The sequence below is a fragment of the Quercus lobata genome, chromosome 12 (assembly GCF_001633185.2).
Source record: "Quercus lobata isolate SW786 chromosome 12, ValleyOak3.0 Primary Assembly, whole genome shotgun sequence".
Taxonomy (NCBI): domain Eukaryota; kingdom Viridiplantae; phylum Streptophyta; class Magnoliopsida; order Fagales; family Fagaceae; genus Quercus; species Quercus lobata.
Window position 1 is genome coordinate 24162603 of NC_044915.1, and position 20064 is coordinate 24182666.

At 34.4% G+C, this 20064-nt stretch overlaps 4 protein-coding genes across 4 annotated transcripts; 1 reads left to right on the forward strand and 3 right to left on the reverse strand.

Annotated features, from left to right (window-relative positions):
- The first annotated feature begins 6317 nt into the window (after positions 1-6317).
- On the forward strand, positions 6318-7213 carry LOC115971987 (classical arabinogalactan protein 26-like). The gene has a single exon (XM_031092116.1). The coding sequence runs from the start codon at positions 6466-6468 to the stop codon at positions 6877-6879; it is 414 nt and encodes a 137-aa protein (XP_030947976.1). The 5' UTR covers positions 6318-6465; the 3' UTR covers positions 6880-7213.
- A 355-nt stretch (positions 7214-7568) lies between these two features.
- LOC115972580 (protein NETWORKED 3A-like) lies at positions 7569-11133 on the reverse strand. Its single transcript, XM_031092912.1, has 3 exons — positions 11027-11133; positions 9960-10074; positions 7569-8449 (listed from the first exon to the last, which is right to left on the reverse strand). The coding sequence occupies exons 2-3, from the start codon at positions 10048-10050 to the stop codon at positions 7770-7772; spliced, it is 771 nt and encodes a 256-aa protein (XP_030948772.1). The 5' UTR covers positions 10051-10074; positions 11027-11133; the 3' UTR covers positions 7569-7769.
- Positions 11134-14721: 3588 nt separating this feature from the next.
- LOC115970429 lies at positions 14722-16238 on the reverse strand. The gene is made up of 3 exons (XM_031090066.1): positions 15774-16238; positions 15361-15675; positions 14722-14763 (listed from the first exon to the last, which is right to left on the reverse strand). Exons 1-3 carry the CDS (start codon positions 16236-16238, stop codon positions 14722-14724), a joined length of 822 nt encoding a protein of 273 aa, XP_030945926.1.
- Positions 16239-16265: 27 nt separating this feature from the next.
- Positions 16266-16796, reverse strand: LOC115970430 (uncharacterized mitochondrial protein AtMg00310-like). Its single transcript, XM_031090067.1, has one exon. The coding sequence runs from the start codon at positions 16794-16796 to the stop codon at positions 16266-16268; it is 531 nt and encodes a 176-aa protein (XP_030945927.1).
- Between the last annotated feature and the right edge of the window lie 3268 nt (positions 16797-20064).

Below are 20064 nucleotides of genomic sequence, written 5' to 3' on the forward strand. Positions count from 1 at the left end.
AGCAACTCCGCACCTATGGCATCATGCATGAACATGTGAATGAATGGCATAGCATCAAAGCAAAAACTTTAAGAGAAAACCCTAATCTAACATACAATGACAAACAAATATGTGAACAGAGAAATAGAAAACTCAAAAGCATACAAAAAGGCTAAAACAGAGTCATGTGTCGTAAAATAAAAGAAGGGACAAAAGTAGAAAACTTAAATTAAGGTTTTTGAGCACGAGTATGTGTATGCATACATAGGCTTGCGTAAGCAAGCCCGTTGTATGCGTACCCATACTTCGAGGCTACGTACACATGCAAGAAGCATGCGCATGCAGACACCCCCTAAATCCTAACCCAAAAATAGAAAAGCAGAAAATGACTTGAAAGCTTAAATCTAACATCCTATCATGCTCAAAACAAAGGAAAAGCATAGCCTAACCCTAATCTAAACAAACATGTTATAACATAAACAAAGCAACAAACAAGATCAAAAATAGAATTAAAAGTAGAAATAAAAGAGAAAGCTTAAAAAGAATACCTCAAAGCAAAAAGCTCCTAGGCTTGATTTTTGACCGTTTTCCTCAGTCAAATCTATTCACCAATCAATAAAAATGTGATTAGTAATCTTAAAATTCAAAGATCAAGGCCACAAAAGGCCCTAATCAAATAAAATTGACTTGAGGATGTTTTGTGAAAGACTCCCTCTTTGATTCACTATTTCTAGTGAATCTTAGTATTTTCCCATGGGATTTCTGTGTGTGAGATTTGTTCCAAACCTCAGTTTTTAATGCAGAAAGCTTACCTTTCATAGGTTTCTAAAATCTTACCTGCATGCATAGGCTTGTGCTTGCATATGCAGGCTCTAAGGCTGTGTACGCAAGCCGAGGGTTTCCTTTGGGTTTTATTTTCCAAAAATAGATTTTTTGTTCATTAAAAAGTTATATTTTCCATTTTAACATCTCTCAAGTCAATTTGTAATCAAATTAGGCCCTAAACCAACCTTAGGTCTTAGAATTTCGACATCATTAAGGAACGGGGGCCTGAGTCGTAAGGGGTTCAAAATGTGGGGTCTACAACTGGGACCACCTGATACATGCCATAGAGGTAGGTAATGAGAGACCCAAGTCCTTATCTATTCAAGCAAGGAGTGAAAGACTTATAGCAAGATCAAACAAAGAGAGATTTTGTCATGGAATGGGTAGAGGAAGAAAGAGAATGCTCTGGGTTTACCTAGTAGTGGTAGTGGTTGGGCAACCAATGGGTCTACGGGCAGTCCTAAAGGGATGTCCACGATAAACCAAAAACAGTTGGTAAAACCTCAGGGGTAAAATGGTGAAATCTTATAGAATCAGCCCATTATAAAGGGGGACAGTAGCCATAGATGAAAAGGGGGGAGGAACCCACGGCAAGAGAATAGTAAAAAGACTAAAAGAGAAAGAACTAAGAAAAGGAAAAAAAAAAAATGTATATGGTAAAGGAATAGAGAACACACGGTAGAAAAGAGGCATGCATCAATAAAACATCTTTTCCCTCCCTCTTGGCAAATCCACTCTCTAGAATCCCATAAGTGGTAACGAATAGTCATTTTGGCTCATTTTCCAAAATGCACAACTTTGATGGCAGAAGTCTATGACAAGGTTGTTCAAGTTGGGGTTCAGGTTCCTTCTTGGTTCACTTTTGGCGGAAAGATTTGACACATGACTTCAATTGCAAATACATATAATCTCACTCCTTAGAAACCATATTTGTTGTAGAAGTAGTTCTGCCGTGACATCTTTTATTATATTTGTTGTATTAGTTATTTTGCGGTGATATCTTTTAGTATATTTGTTGTGTTAGTTGTTCTACCGTCATATTCGTTGTATCAGTTGTTTTGGCATGGCATTCTTTATCATATTTGTTGTATTAGTTGTTCTGCCATGGCATCTTTTATTATACTTGTTGTGTTAGTTGGTCTACCGTGGCACCCCTTATTATATTTGTTGTATCAGTTTTTCAACTATGTCAGCTGTTTTTGCCACTTCACTTTTTTCTATTGTAGCTGGCCCACCTAACCACAATCCAACTCGCTGCTTTTTGTGCTTTGTTGTCTATTCCCTTGGAGCGCTCGGCTTGCGCAAAAACTAGCCTATAGCATGGTCCTGCTAAGGTATTAGGCCAATCCCAACTTCCTAACCCACGACTCAATGGGCTTGAACATAGCAGAATGGGCCGCAACCTATTAACACAAAAAGGCATCCATAGTTAGATATCCCTAAAATAGTACAATTCTTTTTTCTTATTTCTTGTCTATTTAGGACATATACTACAGTCAGCAGAATGTTTTTACATGCATCTCATGTAAAGATCTTAATCTTAGAAGAAACTCACATTTGCCATATTCTTTTCTAGAATGTCCTCTAACTCTATTAAAGCTTCCTTCTAATACTTCCGGTCTTTTAATCCTACTCACAACATGAGAATGGAAAAACAAAACTTAGGTAAAGGGTTCCAATAACTAAGTTTTGAAAGGAAACAAAAACAAAAACAAAAACAAAAAAACTAAGAGAGAGAAGGGTTACTGTAACTCTGTAATGGGAGAGGCTCACCTCCAATTTAAAGACATCCAACTTCCTCCCATTTTTATATAAACTAGTCGCAAACCTATGCGATGCACAGGAAAATTTGATTTGATTATTTTTTATTGGATAATTATTGAATTAATATATTAGATTGTATATTTTTAAAATTTTATTATGTATTATTTGAAATTATGTTTTAAATTAGAAGTTTTTTGTAGTGTAACAAAATATATTTTGTAATCAAGTATTATATATAGTGAGATATGTATGAAAATACAATACAATAATTTTTTATTTTTTTAAAAATTGATAGTGTGAGAACTATTAGACCAAGTTGTAACTATGTATATTTTGTTTATTACTATACAGATATATGCGATTCAACTCTTATAGGTATATTTTTTTCCAAAACATAGATCCACATCTCTTTCTTCCTCACAATTGAAACTAAGTGAAAAAGTAAATAAAGATAACTATGCAATATATTATTATCAATAAATCATATATCATAAAGTGGAAATATAAAATAAAATGCAAAAAGAAAGAATTTTTTAAGTATATATACATAAAAACATTAATGGTATAATGATACTCTAGAGTAAATTATACTTTATCTTATTTTCTTTTTGGCATTTTCAGTAAAGTTGGTTAACTAAGTAAACTAAAAGCTTACCAAGAAATTTCATATTAACTAAAAATTTGATGGTGGAGATGCTAATTATTTGTAATAAAATGACCAAAATAAAAATAACAAATAGATTTGAGAAAAACATATAAGATTTCTAAAAGAAATTTTACCAAACACATGGGATGCAACAATGCAAAAGACGTATATGAAGCTAAAAACATTGTGAATACATCTTTGATTAGTGAAAGTCCATTGGTAGGCACATTCAAATTTGTAGCCATGTATATTTTGTTTTGATATAAACTCAAATTTCTATTTTTTTTTATAAAAAAGAAAAACTACATATTAACCCAAACCAAAATTCAACCAAAGCTATAAGAAAAATTTGTGATGGGAAATTTAAAAAATACAACATAAAAAATTAAATAAAAAAAAACCATCAACCTAAATTAGAGTTATAAGAAAGAAAGAACAAAAATCAAGAGAGAGAGAGAGAGAGGGGGAGCACTCAAAGTTTTTGTGTGGAAAAAATATAGATTGAATGGAATAAATGATATCAAATTTATACAAAATAAGATGGGGAGAAGAAGAGTCAAAATATAAAAAAGAGGAAATGATGAAGAAAGTTTAACGGCAAAGTAAAGAGTAGTGGGGAGAGAAAGAGACAAAGAGGGAGTGGAAAGGTTGGAGGAAGAGAAAAAGTTTTTTTTTTTTTTTTTTAAGAATAGAAAGATGAAAAGTTTAAATATTCAATTTTAACAATTACTTGAAATTAGAAAAAAAAAAATGAAAAGTTGAAATCAATTTGGATAGTTGAATATTGTCAAACATTTGCATCTAATAAATAGTAACTTTTGTAATGAATAATCAAACACGTGCATATATCCACTAAAAAGATAATGAATTATTCAATTTTAACAATTACTTGGAATTAGAAAGAAGAAAATGAAAAGTTGAAATCAATTTGGATAGCTGAATAGTTAAATTTTTTTTTTTTTGGAGAATTAAATATTTACATTTAAAACAAATGAATAGTAACATGTTAGATAATAGATAGTAATGGAGTGCATTAACAAGTTTTTCCATAAACTATATTTAATTATTTTATATAAAATAAAATAGAAAAATCATAAAGGAATATTTTTTTTTTAAAGTATGAGGTAGCTCAACAAGAGTACTGCAACATTAAATTCTACATCTCAACTTTTAGATATGTACAGATGAATAACATGTGGCAATTGGCAACTATTTCATTTAAAAGCCTTAAAAAAAAAAAAAAAAATTAGAATGAGAATAAATTGCGGTAACTATGTTCGCACCAACGGTAAGAACATACCACATAAGTCTACTAAGTCAAATAATGGTAAACAAAACGCAAATAAGCAAAAATTTATCAAATATTTTATCTTGTCTGGTAAAGAGGATGAAAAGGAGTGTTAGAGAGGGGAAAAAGATCAAGGAATCCATCTCTCCCTGCAGTAGTTTGGTTGTTTAGTAGAAAAATGGAATGAGAATCACCCTCTTGTTGTCAAACTAATATTACTAATTTTAGACTATGTTTCATGCATAAATCAAAAATCACACAAGAAGATTCCAAGAGTCTTTAATGGTCCAGTGTTTGAGTTGTCAATATAAAAATTTAACAGCAGCATCATCATCTTAACATTTGTCTTTATTCACCAAACAGATAAACCCCACCAGGATTAGTTATGTGCCTCTTAAGGGTCAGAAAGCACATGCTTACATGGTGTCCTATGGTTGTAAAAAATGTGGACAACAAAAGAGAGAGGGCATCACATTCCAAACCTCCTCTGAACTCTTTTTTTATTTTTTTGAGAAGGAACCTACTCTAAACTCTAAAGAGAGAATATATCAGTTGGGGATTAAGGGACTTTAATTGAGCCAAGATTGGATCTTGTTTAATTTGAATTTTTATTTTTATTTCCGAATTTAATGTAATTATTATGTTGTTCATCTCTTATTTGTTACTTTAAAAGCCTTAGTTAGGGATGGTAAAAATATCCCACCCTACTCCGGAAGGTTTATATATACTATTATCATTCTCTAAAACACACGTCTCTTAACTCAATACTCCCTTGGCTTATATATACTATTATTATTCTCTAAAACACTAGTCTCTTAACTCAATACTCTTATGACTACACCTCCATTTCTCTCTTATCTTCTTGTCATCATCCCTATCCCTACTACACATTTCCAATGAAAATTTTCCATAAAGCTTGGTGGTGATTCCAAACCAACTATAGGTTGTGAAATTTTGGGACTGTGCTCTTTTTATTTTTCCTGGCAATTATGTGCTGCATCATCAACCCAATCACAATATTGGGGGAAGGGAAAAGCTATAAGCTCTGATAATACCACTAGTCCCAATTAAACAATTTTTTTTTTCACGTCTTTATTTTTTAATCCCACACTAATTTTTTATTTTTCTCAAGAAACGAAGCTGTTTAAAGAGTTAACAATGAGTTTATCAAGATAGCCATGGCAGTAAAGCTGACCTTATTCCATATGTAATCCAATTAAGAGTTAAAAACATGAAGTTAAATCCAATTCCCGGGTCCATAGGGTTGGAATGCTCAATATTCTTTACGTCTCTGCCTGTTTGTAAGATTAAATTGTAACTTTCATATGTTTTATAGTGATTGTAATTATTAAATTATCATGCAATTGATAAAATTTTTTATGCCAAGTGCTAAGCTTACCTGTCTTAAATTAAATATTAATGACACGATTTCATAGGACAATCTAAAAAAAAAATATTTTTCATAAATTTGCTGAGGTGTTAGTTGTGAATAAAGCAATATTACTTTCACATGAACTCATCACTCTCACTACTTTTATTATACACTAATCATAAGTTCACATCAAAATATATAAACACTTAAGTAAAAGTTTAGAAAAAAAATTTTATCCCTTTGACTTATTGTTTAATAGGTGCCTACTGCAGCAACATTTAACAATACTCAAAAAGGAAAAAAGGATAAAAAAAAGACAACTCATCCTCATGTTCTTCTGAACAAAAATCACATATGGACCTTGTCCCTTAGCAGAAAATGCAAGCTGTACTATCACAACAGGTCCAAGTGATCTTCTGCCACATAGCATTTAGTCCCCACCAGCACTTCCACTAGACCTTTTAAGCCTTAATCATGAACCTACTCACATTCTTCCCATATTCTTCCTCACTCTCCAACCCTCACTCTCTCCCTTTCTCTTAGACACATTTATTATACTTCATAATAAGGGAATTAATTCTATCATCATTGATGGCTTCCTTTTCCTCAATCTTGGCAATGTTCATGATATTTATGTCCTACTATTCTTCATTAGCCTTAGCTTCTGAATTAAATATCAAAGTTTCAACTATTTCAGCTGCACCTGCAGTCTTGCCAGGTGCTCCTGTGTACTCTCCAGCTCTATCCCCAGACATTTCTCCACTATTTCCTTCTCCTGGTGGTGAGGCAGTTCCTCCATCTGAGTCATCAGTGCCTACAATTCCTTCAAGCCAGAGCCCTCCAAACCCGGATGTTACAGTTGCTCCCGGACCAGACTCGGCCTTTCCACCATCTGGGACTTTGCCAGAATCTTCCACAGTTTCTATTGCTCCATCAGGGCCTCTAAACTTAGTTGTATTGTTGGGATTGCTGGCTGCTTGCATAATGCAGCTCCCTGGTATGTGAGGGCTTGTTTGACAGCTCCAATTATTGTTACTAGTGTTTCCACTTTATGTTTGTATAATTTTTTTTTTTTGTTTTGGTATTACTTGGTTTGGTGAAGTGTGATGTTAGGTATGAAGTGTAAGGCATAGTTTGTAAGTTGTGATAATATAATGTCTGCCAAAAAGTAAAAAATAAATAGTAGTTGTTCTTCCAATCCCATATTTTATTGTCACTAATGGGAAAGTTGGTAAATTGAGGATCTTGATTTTTTTTTTTTTTCCCTTTCTTTTAGGTTTGGAAGATTTACTATAAAGAAATATCCTAGTGTTCTACCACTGAAACAGTGATTGCTTCCCCTTGCTTCTCTTCCTTTTCCCCCTCTTTTTCTTCTTCCTTTTTGTGTTATCATCCCCATTCAACAGGTAAACATCCTGCAAAAAGGTTCACCTATCATTCATTGATTTCGATAATTGAGTTTAAAAAGCCATAAATCACTTTGACCCTTTGATACAGCATCAGTGAATAGGTCTCCTAGAGGCTAAGAGGCGAGTGGCTATGCTTTGTTCTGAAGGCGAGTGGCTATTGCTTAATTAATAATTACCAAAAGTACATTAGACAAAATAAAAGTTCAAACAATTTGCACTACACATAATGGCTCTTTTTGGGTAAAGTACTACTGATAATGACTTGTATGGGATTATTTACCAAAATACTTTAAAAGGATGCATTAGATTAACTTTCTAATTTGAGTTGGAAGGGGAATCTCCCCAATATACATCTATATAGATTGCATTACATACTACATTACTGTTTTCTTTTTTTGGTAGAACAGACTTCACTACTTACTACAACATTTCTCCCCCACCCCAAAAAATAAAAATAAAAAAACTTACTACAACACATAACCACATCTACAAAGCAACAACTGTATTCTTGGAAAACCCATTGAATAACTTCCCTAGAAATGCTCCCTTCAATTTGTTGAACTCTAAAGGGGTACGTTTCTTGTTGTTGGAGTCTCTAGCCACACGCTTCCTCAGCTTCACATTTTCGTCCTTGAGCATATCCACTGCCAAACTCAACTGCCTTATCACCTCTCTCTTCTCTTCATCTTTCTGCATTAGTTGATCCTTTTGAATTCTATTCTCTTCTTTAAGCCTCTCTATTTCTTCTTTCAACTTCCTCACTTCATCATTGCAGACCCCACTTGGAATTTCCTCCTCTTTCATTTCTTGATCATCAACTAGAGGTTCATCTTCCTCTTCAGGATCATCAACTTCAGACTCAGCTAACTCTTCAGTGTCACAAGTCTCCGAGTAGCTGTCATATGTTTGATCCACCACACTCATTAACTTTTCTGGTTTAGATTTAGACGAAGAAAATGGGGACGCCAAGGTTGTGAGGAGGCGTGTTCCAGAGTCGGACTTAAGTTGATCATATCGCTCAGCTAATGAGCGGTGAGTACGATAAAACTCTTCAACCATGCTAATTAGCTCTGGTCGTTTCTTGTAATACATCTCTGCACGCTTAGCAAAGGAATCTGCATCTTCTTCAATCAATTTTAGCATGGCCTTTGTCTTCTCCTCTAGCTCTATCATATAAGAATAGAGATGGTCATCAATTAAAACTAAGCCAATTACCATGTTTAACCAACAATATTAGAAAGGAGAAAAGGAGAACATAAAGAATAAAAAAAGGGAAGATCAAAGAATTATTATAGGGTCCCATGGACCTTCCAACTTTCTTTAGTACTCAGAATCTGCTTTGTATGTTCAGAAAGTGTCTTTACATTAAACAAGACGTTAAAGGGTAATCAAAACAGAGAGGACCAAAATGAAAACAGTGAGTGCTCTTACTATTGCATTCCCTACAATCATCATATCACTGACTAACATATCCCCTATTAGAACCAGCGCCATAAACTTCCCAGATCCCGAGGTCCTTTGTCTCCAAAATTCATTTCCCCCAATCCTATTCTCAATAATCAAGTCTACCAGTTCATCATATGAGTGGACCCCTTTAGCCATTTAACTCAAGGTCATGCACAATCTTTTTCATCACTATACAAGTTGTTATTTTGTTAGTCAGCTAGCTTGCTACTATAGTCTTTATGGCTTTGTACTAGCTAGAGACTTGGAACTTATTCATATCCATGAATCAATATATTTAATGTAATGGCATATACCAAACAATGGTGGAAACTTTTCTTATTGTTAACATCTTTGTTTGATCCAAGACTAGAGATACGAACAACCTACGACACAATAATTGTCTCATTATGCATCCTCCCTCTCAGGTATGTGAACCCTCCACATTCGTGAGATATCTTCTACTTACAGCAAGCCACCCATTGAGTTGATTTGTCCCTAACCTTTTCAGTATCAACCCCCCACCCCCTTTGTCCCTTTACCTTTATGAGTAGTATTTTATAATTTACTTAACTCAAGACTTCAACGTCGAAATATACCATTCACACAAAACCCACGGCTGTCCGCTATTACATATTTTGTTGTTCTTAATTACTTTTGATTTAAGCGAATAATCCGATTCCTAGATCAAGATATTTTGTATGTATTCATTTGAGGAGATCCACCCACTAGTCTCAGTCACCTTTTGTTCACTTGTATGTCAAAATTCAAATCCCCATTAAAAATAGTAAAATACACTAGGCCACAAAAGTACAAAGATTTCAAACTCAAACTTTCAAAAAACAAATAGTTAATACGCATTCTCCAACGGTCAGGAATCAAAAAACCAGTAATCCGGGCCCACTTGATATCAACACACACCTAAAAAGCACCAATTTTTTTCCTCCATCAACCATGAAAAAATAGTAAATGTGACACTAAATATTGACATGGCACCTTAAAAAAACTGACATGATCTAGAACAAATTTAGTGACAAATTGACAGAAGTATGAAATTTATAACTTTTAAAATTTTCGAGAATTAAATTACAACATATTGAAATTTGAGGAACATATATATATATATATATATGATATATGATATATTTAACCTTAAACGAAATTTTCCAAGTGGTGAAAAAAATTCAACAAGGAAATAACTAAATTGAGACTTGAGAGAGATAAGATAGGTACCAGCAAGAGTGGATTGAAGCCATGGAGAGCGCTTTGACTTGTTGTGGCTGTCAAGCCACCACCAATGTGATGTTTGCTTCCTCATCATCATTCCCACTATCTTATTACTCCTTACCTGTACAAAATCAATACCATCATCTCAAATTTCAAACTTTTATTTCCCAGAAATAAATTAAAACATATCAAGCACCCAAAAAATAAAAATTCAAACTTTCTTTTAAAAATTCAGAACTCACAAAATTAGCCTGATTTTATATAAAAGATATGTGTTGGTAAAGCACATGTCAAAGAGGGCGGACCAGGAATAGAAGATTGTAATTTACATCCTAAAAAGCTTATAGAGGAAATCTAATTTTTCAAAAACTCAGATTTTTTTCCCAAAAAGAATTTTTTTTTATAAAGAACCTACCCAACAACCAGTGATACCACATAGTACCACTAGATAACCGTCATTAACAGCACTATTAATAGGCGACTAGAAAAGAATTGTAAATTAAAAATTTTAAAAAAAAAAAAGAAAAAAAAAAAGCCAATATAATAAACATTTTATTTCCTAAAAGGCCAAGATGATTTTTTTTTTTTTTTGATACCTTATAATTTTCTTCCCATATATAAAAACTGACCAGATAAACCTCAGAAAAGCAATTAAATTTTCTATTACTAGAAAATTCACACTAGGAAAAAAAAAAAAAAAAAAAACTGACCAAATAAACCCCCGAAAAGCAATTAAATTTTCATTACTAGAAAATTCACACTAGGAAAAAAAAAAAAAGTATCTTCAAGTTTCAAATAAAACAGAACTGAGTGACAAGAACAAGAAAGATGCAACAGTGTTCTACGTCCACCTAGACCAATCACTTGAAACTTCACCACAAAAATAAGAACTAGAACAATAACAAGAACAAGAAAGATGCAAGCTTTTGGTGTTTTCATAAGTATAACCCACCAAACCAAACCAAACAACTAAAAAAAAAAAAACACCATTGTCAAACGTTAAGGAAACACAACAAATCTAGTAAGCAGAACACAGACACAGACACATATAGAAAGAAAGAGTAAAAGGGTACCTGGTACTGTTTGATCTTCTCCACGGAGAAGCCAAAGTTGGATCTCTCTCTCTCTCTCTCTCTCTCTCTCTCTGTCTCTGTGACCGTGTGCGTGTGTAGTAGTCGTGAGTGTAATACGAGTTTTAAATGGGAGTTCCTCGAGTTCCAAATTAGTTTGTCTCGTACTAGAATTGAAATTTGGGTCTTGGCCACTGGGATTTTGACACGTGTATTTCTATGCCAAACAAAGTCGTAGCCCACGAGGCATGAATGACGCTCTGCTGAAAATTACGTTTTTTCCCATAAAAATCAAATGCATTCAAAAATAAAATAAAATAATTATCTTATCTTCGGCTGAATTTATTCTCTTTTTGACTTTTATCCTCAAATTACTTGTAGATTTAAATTTAACACGTGATTTTGGAGACTTTGTTGTTCAAATAAAAATTTGAAATGATAATTTACACCTAATGGATAGAAATAAAAACTATATATTAATAAATTTCATGTCCATTTATAACTGTTATAAATTTAAAAAAAAAAAAAAAAAAATCACTTCATACTATGTTTAAGCTATTTAAAATTAGTCTAGGTGTCTCTATCCCAATGTATTTAACAAATTATTGGAAAATTATTTAAAAGTTCAAATTAAAATTAAAATCTTTCATTTTTGAAATTTTGTTCGTACCTTGATTTTTGCCTAATATGATACTGGCAATCTTGTCTTAGTGAGCGTTTGGATCCGCAAACGCGGATCCACGTTCACGTTTTCAACTTCTCTCCTTTTTTTTTTTTTTTTTTTTTCCAACGCGTGAACAGTAAAATCACATAAATTTATTATGCAGAGACAAAATGCACTGTTCACAGGTCCCACAATAGTATTCACACATTTATAAATTATTTTGTTACAGTGTTTTCAGTTTTAGCAAAAATAAGTTGTATCCAAACAGACCCTTAGTGTGCATTTGGAAACAACTTATTTTGCTGAAAACACTGTAGCAAAATAATTTTTAAATATGTAAAAAATTACTGTTCACTCTTTCATTTTACTATTCATATGCCTTGGTGTGCACCAGGCTCTGGTCTTAAAAAAAAAAAAAGGGTAAATTCCACAAACCTCCCCTGAGGTTTGGACTAATACCAATAAAGTCCACAACATTTAAAAAGTGACCATTTTAGTCCTTTTTGCCAAACGGTTTGTAACACCGTTACTTTTTATTTTTCTTCATTCTTCTTGTTCTTTTCTCTCTCCAGAATCACCTCTCTCTTTCTCTCCTCATCTAAGGCCATAACCTCTGACCAAACCGAGCAACCCAGCCACTCGACCCGACCTACCACCACTTCAAATTAACCATCCTCTGCTCAAATCCGGCGACGATCAGCCATCCTTCGCTTAGCTCCGACGACGATTTTTCTCAGATCTGTTTAGATCCGATGAGTTTGGTTCAGATCCGAAGTATTTTCAAAAACCCACTTAGATCCGGCGATGTTTAAGCTTAGACCGGTAACGTTTCACTCTCCTCCACTCAGATCCGGCGACTTCTGGCGACGTTTCAATCTCCTCTACTCAAATTCGGCGCCGTGGTGGTGGGTTTGCAATTTCTCTTCTCTCTTCCTCTTTGCGGTGGCGCTGTGGTGGTGGGTTTTGTAGTGGGTCGGTTTTGGTTAGGATTGGTGATGGAGAATTTGGTTTTTTGTGGGTTTTGGTTAGTGTTTTTGGTTCTGGGTTTGTTTTGGGGTGGTTGGTGTTGCTTATGGATTTGTGGGTTTTGTTGGTGGTCGGTGGTTCTGGGTTTGTGGGTTTTGTTGATGCCGTTGCTTTGCTGGTGGTTGATGGTTTTGTGGGTTTTGTTGGTGGTTGGTGGTTGGTGGTCACTGGCTTTTTGTGGGTTTGCTGGGTCGGGTCGTTGGCTTTGTGGATTCTATTCTTCAATTTTTTTCTTCTTCTCTGAATTACAGAAAGGGAAGAGAGAAGACTCAGGAGAGGGGTTAGAGAGAGGACAGAGGGAATGTAACGGTGTTACAAACCGTTTGGCAAAAAGGACTAAAATGGTCACTTTTTAAATGTTGTGGACTTTATTGGTATTAGTCCAAACCTCAGGGTAGGTTTGTGGAATTTACCCAAAAAAAAAAAAAAAAAGCTGAAAACACGCAAGGAGAACAAACGTGGACGTGAACGTGCTATCCAAACCAACCTTAATTAATTGAACATTTGAACTCCAAGCTTTTCTTTCGTAGAGGCTTAGAAAATAAATAAAAAATAAAAAAACAACAACAACAACAACCCCTCAAATCTTTTGAATATTTTCCTAAAATATATATATATTTTTTGAATAGAAATATTTTATCCCACTCTTTGAGAGTTTAATATATGTAATTGGCCAATTTTCTAGTGGTTTCAATTTTAATATAATTTTTATTTTAATAAATACTTAAATTTATAGTTTTCATTTTATAATAATGGTTATTTATCATTAAGCTAATATACTGATTGATATTTATACTATCTACTAACCTCTGAACACATGTGTGAGACTCTTCTATTTTTTTGAGTAAAGGTTAATAATTTGCATCTATTATAATTTTAAAATATTTTTTTATATTTTTCAAACAAATTAAAAGGATAAACTTTAGAAATAAAGCAGTAATTTCTTTTTTGAATGCAAAGGAAAAAAAAAATCCAAAATTTTAAGAATTTTCTTTTTGAATTCAAAATGAAATTTGTTATTTAACATTTATAACCATATTTCTAAATAAAGTTACCCTTCATTAATGAGGGTATTTTTGAACCACATAAAAGTTCTTTTTTTTTTTTTTTTTGAAAGCAAATCAGCTTTTTTTTAGAGCAACAAAACTGATAGATTTCATTAAATAGAAAATCATCTTATATATAATATAGAATATAGTATAGATAAAAGGATTCCCCTCTTTGGACTGAACTTTTATGTGATTTAGAAATACCCTTAAACCTTAGGTTTAACAGAGAAAAAACTTAAAGACAACCAGGTAAAAATATATCTTCAACTTCATTTAAAATGCCTATAAAATTAGACATTCTACTACTAATCCATGTCTTCAAAACAAATTTATCCAAAAAAATTTTTAAAAAAAAAATTATAACATTAGACCAAAAAAAAAACTCATCTCACACGCAGAGTATATATGATAAGGCTAGTTTTATATAAGCTGAATTCAATCTAAGAGCCCTTATTAGGGGGGAAAGAATTTACTGTTCAATAAATATCCAACAAAAAAAAAAATTACTATTCAAACTAATTGAAATCCATTTATTTATAATATTGTTGCATAAAAGTCGCAAAGGTGTTTTAGAGATATTTGGTATTTATGGATTAACCCGTGCTCGAAGGTTGAAACTTTTTTTTTTTTTTTTTTTTTGAGTAACGAAGAATCGAAGGTTGAAAGCTTAATTTATGGGTGAGATGTATGATGAATCATGTGGGGGAGCGTAGTGGCCCAAGTGGGGTCAAAAGAAAATGAGTGCAACGGTCGAAAAAAATATCATAAAGAGCCTTCTATATTCCTTGGGGCTAATAATTAAAATATCATAAAGAGCCTTCTATATTCCTTGGGGCTAATAATGTTTAACTTTCTTCTATCTTTTTAATCAACAAAATAATGTTGAACTTCCTAAGTTATTATCCTATTAGGATTTATGGGAGAAGGGACAAATAGGATTCTTGTTTTATGGTCTTACTTTAAAGTAACCCACCAAGACAAATGGCCTCTACTATGGGTATCTGTTCAAGAAAATTTGGTGTTTATTAACTTTATTTGCAAATATATTCAATTTATCCTCAGGTTTTCTTTTAACTTTTAACTTGTTTTGTTTATATACAATTTTCTAAAACTTTTTTTTTTTTCTCATTTTTTAAAATATACATATACTTTAGTCTACTTTTAGCTAAAAGCAATCCAAAAAATAATAATAATAAACAAATAAACTTATGCCAAACGGGCACTTACACTTTCTTGAGTATAAAAGTCATCCATCTCCATTAGAGTATTCCATTTTACCTCTTTATTCCTTTGAAGAGTGTTACATTTTGGAGTTTTTTTTTTTTTTTTTTTTTTTTTTTTTTGAGGGAAAGGTAAGTCAACTTCATTAAGACAAATCAAACTAAAATACATCAATCAAGTCTTGTGGTAGTTCTTCTAACCACACATCTGTATCAGCAGCTAAAACTGCTATCTTTGCAAGGGAATGGGCTAATCTATTGCCCCCCCCCCCTACGTGTATGATTGAAAATAAAACTCTGCATGCCAGCAACTAATCTTTGGATATCACTTATAATGTGGCCCATCTGAGTTCTGTTGGGCTTTGGGTTATTGAGTGCCTGAATGACTTTCAAGGAGTCCCCTTCCACCTCGGCCTTGAAGATGTTGATCTCTTGGGCGAAAATAAGAGCACACCGTGCTGCCAGAGCTTCCACCAATTCCACTGAGCTTGGCAAAGGGATTTTCTGACTAAGGGTCACGATGATTAGCCCGAACTCATCGCGGATGACAATACCCAGCCCAGCCAACGACCTATCCGCAAACACAGCTCCGTTGAAATTGATCTTGAAAAGCCCGGCACTAGGTGGCTTCCATCTCGCCTCCACCCGAGGAATAGCAGACCGTACAGGAGTGTCTTGAACATCAGTAAATTCCTACAGCAACTCCCTCGCTCTCTTCACAGTTTCTCTAACATCCCACACGGTTGCCTTTCTCTCAACTTGTTACGTCTAGTCCAGATACACCAAGCTACCATAGAAAATAGCGCAGCAGTACCTGATGGTAATTCTGATAACACAAAGGACACCAAGTCACCAAAGCATCTAAACTTCCTTGTACGTGGGTAGTGGAAGGTTTGATCTGAGAGCCAAATACACTTGACGTGATCACACAGCCATAGGCAATGTATGACGTCTTTTGGAAACTCTTCGCACAATCCACAACTACTTTCAAGTAGGACATGTCGTGCACAGAGGTTGCACTTTGTAGGTAGAGATTCATTTGCTGCCTGCCACATGAAGTGCTTGACTTTGTTAGGGACCTTGAGTTTCCAGATACCATTCCACAAGGGCTTTGAGTCATCTGGATTGGATGAACCTGCCTGGGATAAGAGAGAATCATTAGCCAAAATCTGGTAAGCACTCCTAACCAAGTATACTCCATCTGAGGTCCACGGCCAAATAAGTGAATCCCTGTCAGTATGAAAACTAACAGGCATGCTCTTTATGCATTCAGCCTCCCAAGGTTAGAAATTCTGATCAATTAGGTCCGAATTCCACATCTTCGTTCCAATGATAAACAAATCCTTTACTACAACCAAAGATGAGTTCAGCCGAGGAGAAAGTATTTTTCCACCCCCTGAAGAGTCTATCCACATGTGCTTCCATATATCTATTGAAGAGCCATCCCCAACACGCCATCTTGCACCCTTACAAATAACATCCTTTGCCTGCATTATACTTTTCCATGCAAAAGAGCTTCGTGGGTTGATCTCAGCATCCAGAATACAACCCGAAGGAAAATATTTTGGCTTGAACACTTTATAAAGCGAAGTATCTTTTTTATGAAAAAGCCTCCACACCTGTTTACCAAGGAGTGCATCATTAAATTGTCGAAGATCACGAAATCCCATACCTCCAAGAGATTTTGAGGAGCAGAGCGTCCTCCACTTCACCCATTGCATCTTCCTTGTGTTATCTTGATTCCCCCACCAAAATTTGCGGATCATAGACTCAATGTCTTTAATCAACCTAAGTGGCAAGCGAAACACATTCATAGAGCTTCGTGGGTTGATCTCAGCATCCAGAATACAACCGAAGGAAAATATTTTGGCTTGAACACTTTATAAAGCGAAGTATCTTTTCATGAAAAAGCCTCCACACCTGTTTACCAAGGAGTGCATCATTATTGTCGAAGATCACGAAATCCCATACCTCAAGAGATTTTGAGGAGCAGAGCGTCCTCCACTTCACCCATTGCATCTTCCTTGTGTTTATCTTGATTCCCCCACCAAAATTTGCGGATCAAGACTCAATGTCTTTAATCAACCTAAGTGGCAAGCGAAACACATTCATAGAGTAAGTGGGGATGGATTGGATCACGGCCTTAATCATTACTTCCTTCCCGGCTTGAGATAATAGTCTCTCTTTCCAACTTTGCATCTTATTCCAAATCCTTTCCTTAATCTGATTGAAGCAAGCTTTTTTCTGCCTCCCCACAAGAGATGGCAAACCCAAATATTTGTCATATTGCTTTATGGCCGGCACTCCCAAAAGATCCTTAATCTCCTGTTCAACCTCTGCAGAAGTATTTCAGGTAAGTGGGGATGGATTGGATCACGGCCTTAATCATTACTTCCTTCCCGGCTTGAGATAATAGTCTCTCTTTCCAACTTTGCATCTTATTCCAAATCCTTTCCTTAATCTGATTGAAGCAAGCTTTTTTCTGCCTCCCCACAAGAGATGGCAAACCCAAATATTTGTCATATTGCTTTATGGCCGGCACTCCCAAAAGATCCTTAATCTCCTGTTCAACCTCTGCAGAAGTATTTCAGGTAAAGAAGATAGTGGTCTTCGATAGTGGTCTTAGCCTTGTTCAATTGCTGGCCCGATGCAGCTTCGTACCAATCAAGAAGAAGCTGAATTTTTTGGCATTCAGCTGCGTTTGACCTACAAAACAAAAGGCAATCATCAGAATTCAAACAGGAGAGGATAGCTTCAGTAACTTTTGAGCCCACATTTTGCCAAAAGGACTGATAAAAAATGGGCAGCATCCCATCTGGACTTGGTGCTTTTAACGATGCCATTTGTTTAATAGCTACATCCACCTCTTCTTTGCTATAAGGCATCAACAATTCGGCATTCATATTGTCAGAAACAACCTTATTCACTCCCTCTAAGACTCGGTCAATATCATGGGCATTTGATGACGTAAAGAGTCTGGTATAAAAGTCAACAAAAATTGAAGACACTACCTCATCCTCTGACTGCCATACCCCTTCCTTCTCTCGAATTCCTTTTATAAAGTTTCTTCTTTTTCTCTGAGTAGCCACCACATGAAAACACTTTGTATTCTTATCTCCTTTCGCCAACCATTGTGTTCTTGCTCTCTGTCTCCACATCCAGCTTTCCCTGTCAAGCAAAACATTGAGATCACGTCTAAGGGTGACAACTGGCTCATAGTCTCCACCTTTGGCAGCCGATTCTTTTGCTCTCCACAGTAACTCCTTCTTTGAACTAGTTTATTTTGAAGGAAATTTGTAAAGATAGTTTATCAAAACCTTAGGTACAAACCTACAATACTTTAGATTTTCTAATTGAATTCCAATTGAATTCAAATACTTAGTGAACAAATAATGTAATATTAAAAAAAAATGAATAAATTCAAAACAACTAAGCATTTTTTTTATAAGCGTTTTAATTCAACTAATCTATATATATATATAATAAAATAATTAAAATAAACTTAAGGACAAGACCACAAATACTAACCACACACACTTTATAGCCAGCTAAAATGGCAAAATACCCATTTCGCCCAAAAGTTCCAGCAAAATGCCCCTGTTTTGAAATTCGATTTTCTAAAAATCGAATTTCAGTAAGGAACTCGAGTTCCTTGAAAAATTTCAAATGGAATTCCATAATTTTTTTTTTTTTTTTTTTTTTTACGCTTGATTGCCTATAACTTGATTTTCTACAAATCGAGTTTTACATTGAAACTCGATTTTTAGAAAATCAAGTTTCAAAACAAGGGCATTTCGCTAGATAGTTTCAAAACATGGGCATTTTGCTGGATCTTTTGGGCAAAAGGGGTATTTTGTCATTTTTACCCACTTTAGCCACTAGAATAATAGAAAACCATCGAGAGCTTTGTAATTCAATTGACACTTTTTAATGTTTCTAACAAATAAATTTAGGATTCAAATCCTCTCTCCCTATTGTAATTTGTAACTATTATAATAATAACCATAATTCCACTAAATTTAAGAAGGGAAAAAACACCTTTGGTATCAAAATATCATTTCAATATTTTATTATCATATAAGAAGGGGTAAACTATAATTAGACATGATTCTTAAAAATGAATAGGATATGGAGTAATTAAAAGAATTTATTGGTTAGTTGATTACATTGATAAATCATTTATTTAAATTTTAAACTCCAAAGTTCCTAACCTTTTTACAACATAAAAGACTAATTTCATTTTATTTCTTAGAGCATTCTCATCAAAAGTTGGAAAAAAAAAAAAGCTATTTTGACACATCCAAAAGACTATTTTATTATTTTAACACACCATTTTACAATTCAATGTACACCACATCTTCTATTCTTCAATAGCATTAAAAGAATATATACAAATATTAAAATAATATTAAAAAAACCAACAATATATAAAAATGCAAAATAAAAAACCCACCTCCCCACATCCCACCGTACCAGTCACCACCGTCCATCACCCCACAACCCACCATCAAAGACACCAAAACCACCACATCAAACACCACATAAACACCCAACAAATCACACCACCATTGCCAAATCCACCATCAAATCACACCACCTCAACAATCCATAACCCAAAATTGCCCATAGCACCACCACCCACAACCACAAACACAGCACATCAAAATCCATCCCAAATCTCACACCCACAACCCGATTGAGAGAGATCCGAAGGTGGGAGGTCGGAAGATGCAAGAAGGTTGTCGGTGCGACATGAGGGAAAATGCTTCGAGGTTGGCGGCGAGTTGTGGAGAATGAAGCAGCAAGAGCTGTGGAGGACGACACAGCTTCAGACAAATATGGCTCCAATCTGGGTTTGGTTAGAGTAGGAAGCAAAGAGAGGCAAACAAAGATCTTGAGCAGGGAGGAGAGGGAAGAGAGAGAAAGAGAGAGAGAAGAAATGGCGGGCAAAGAGAGCAAAAATCCAGATGAGAGGAAAGAGAGTGTGTGAGTGAATAAATGAGAGAGATACGGGTCCACCGGAGTGAATAAACAAATAATAAAAAATTTTGTAGCATGCTACAATGCAGTTCCATAAATGAA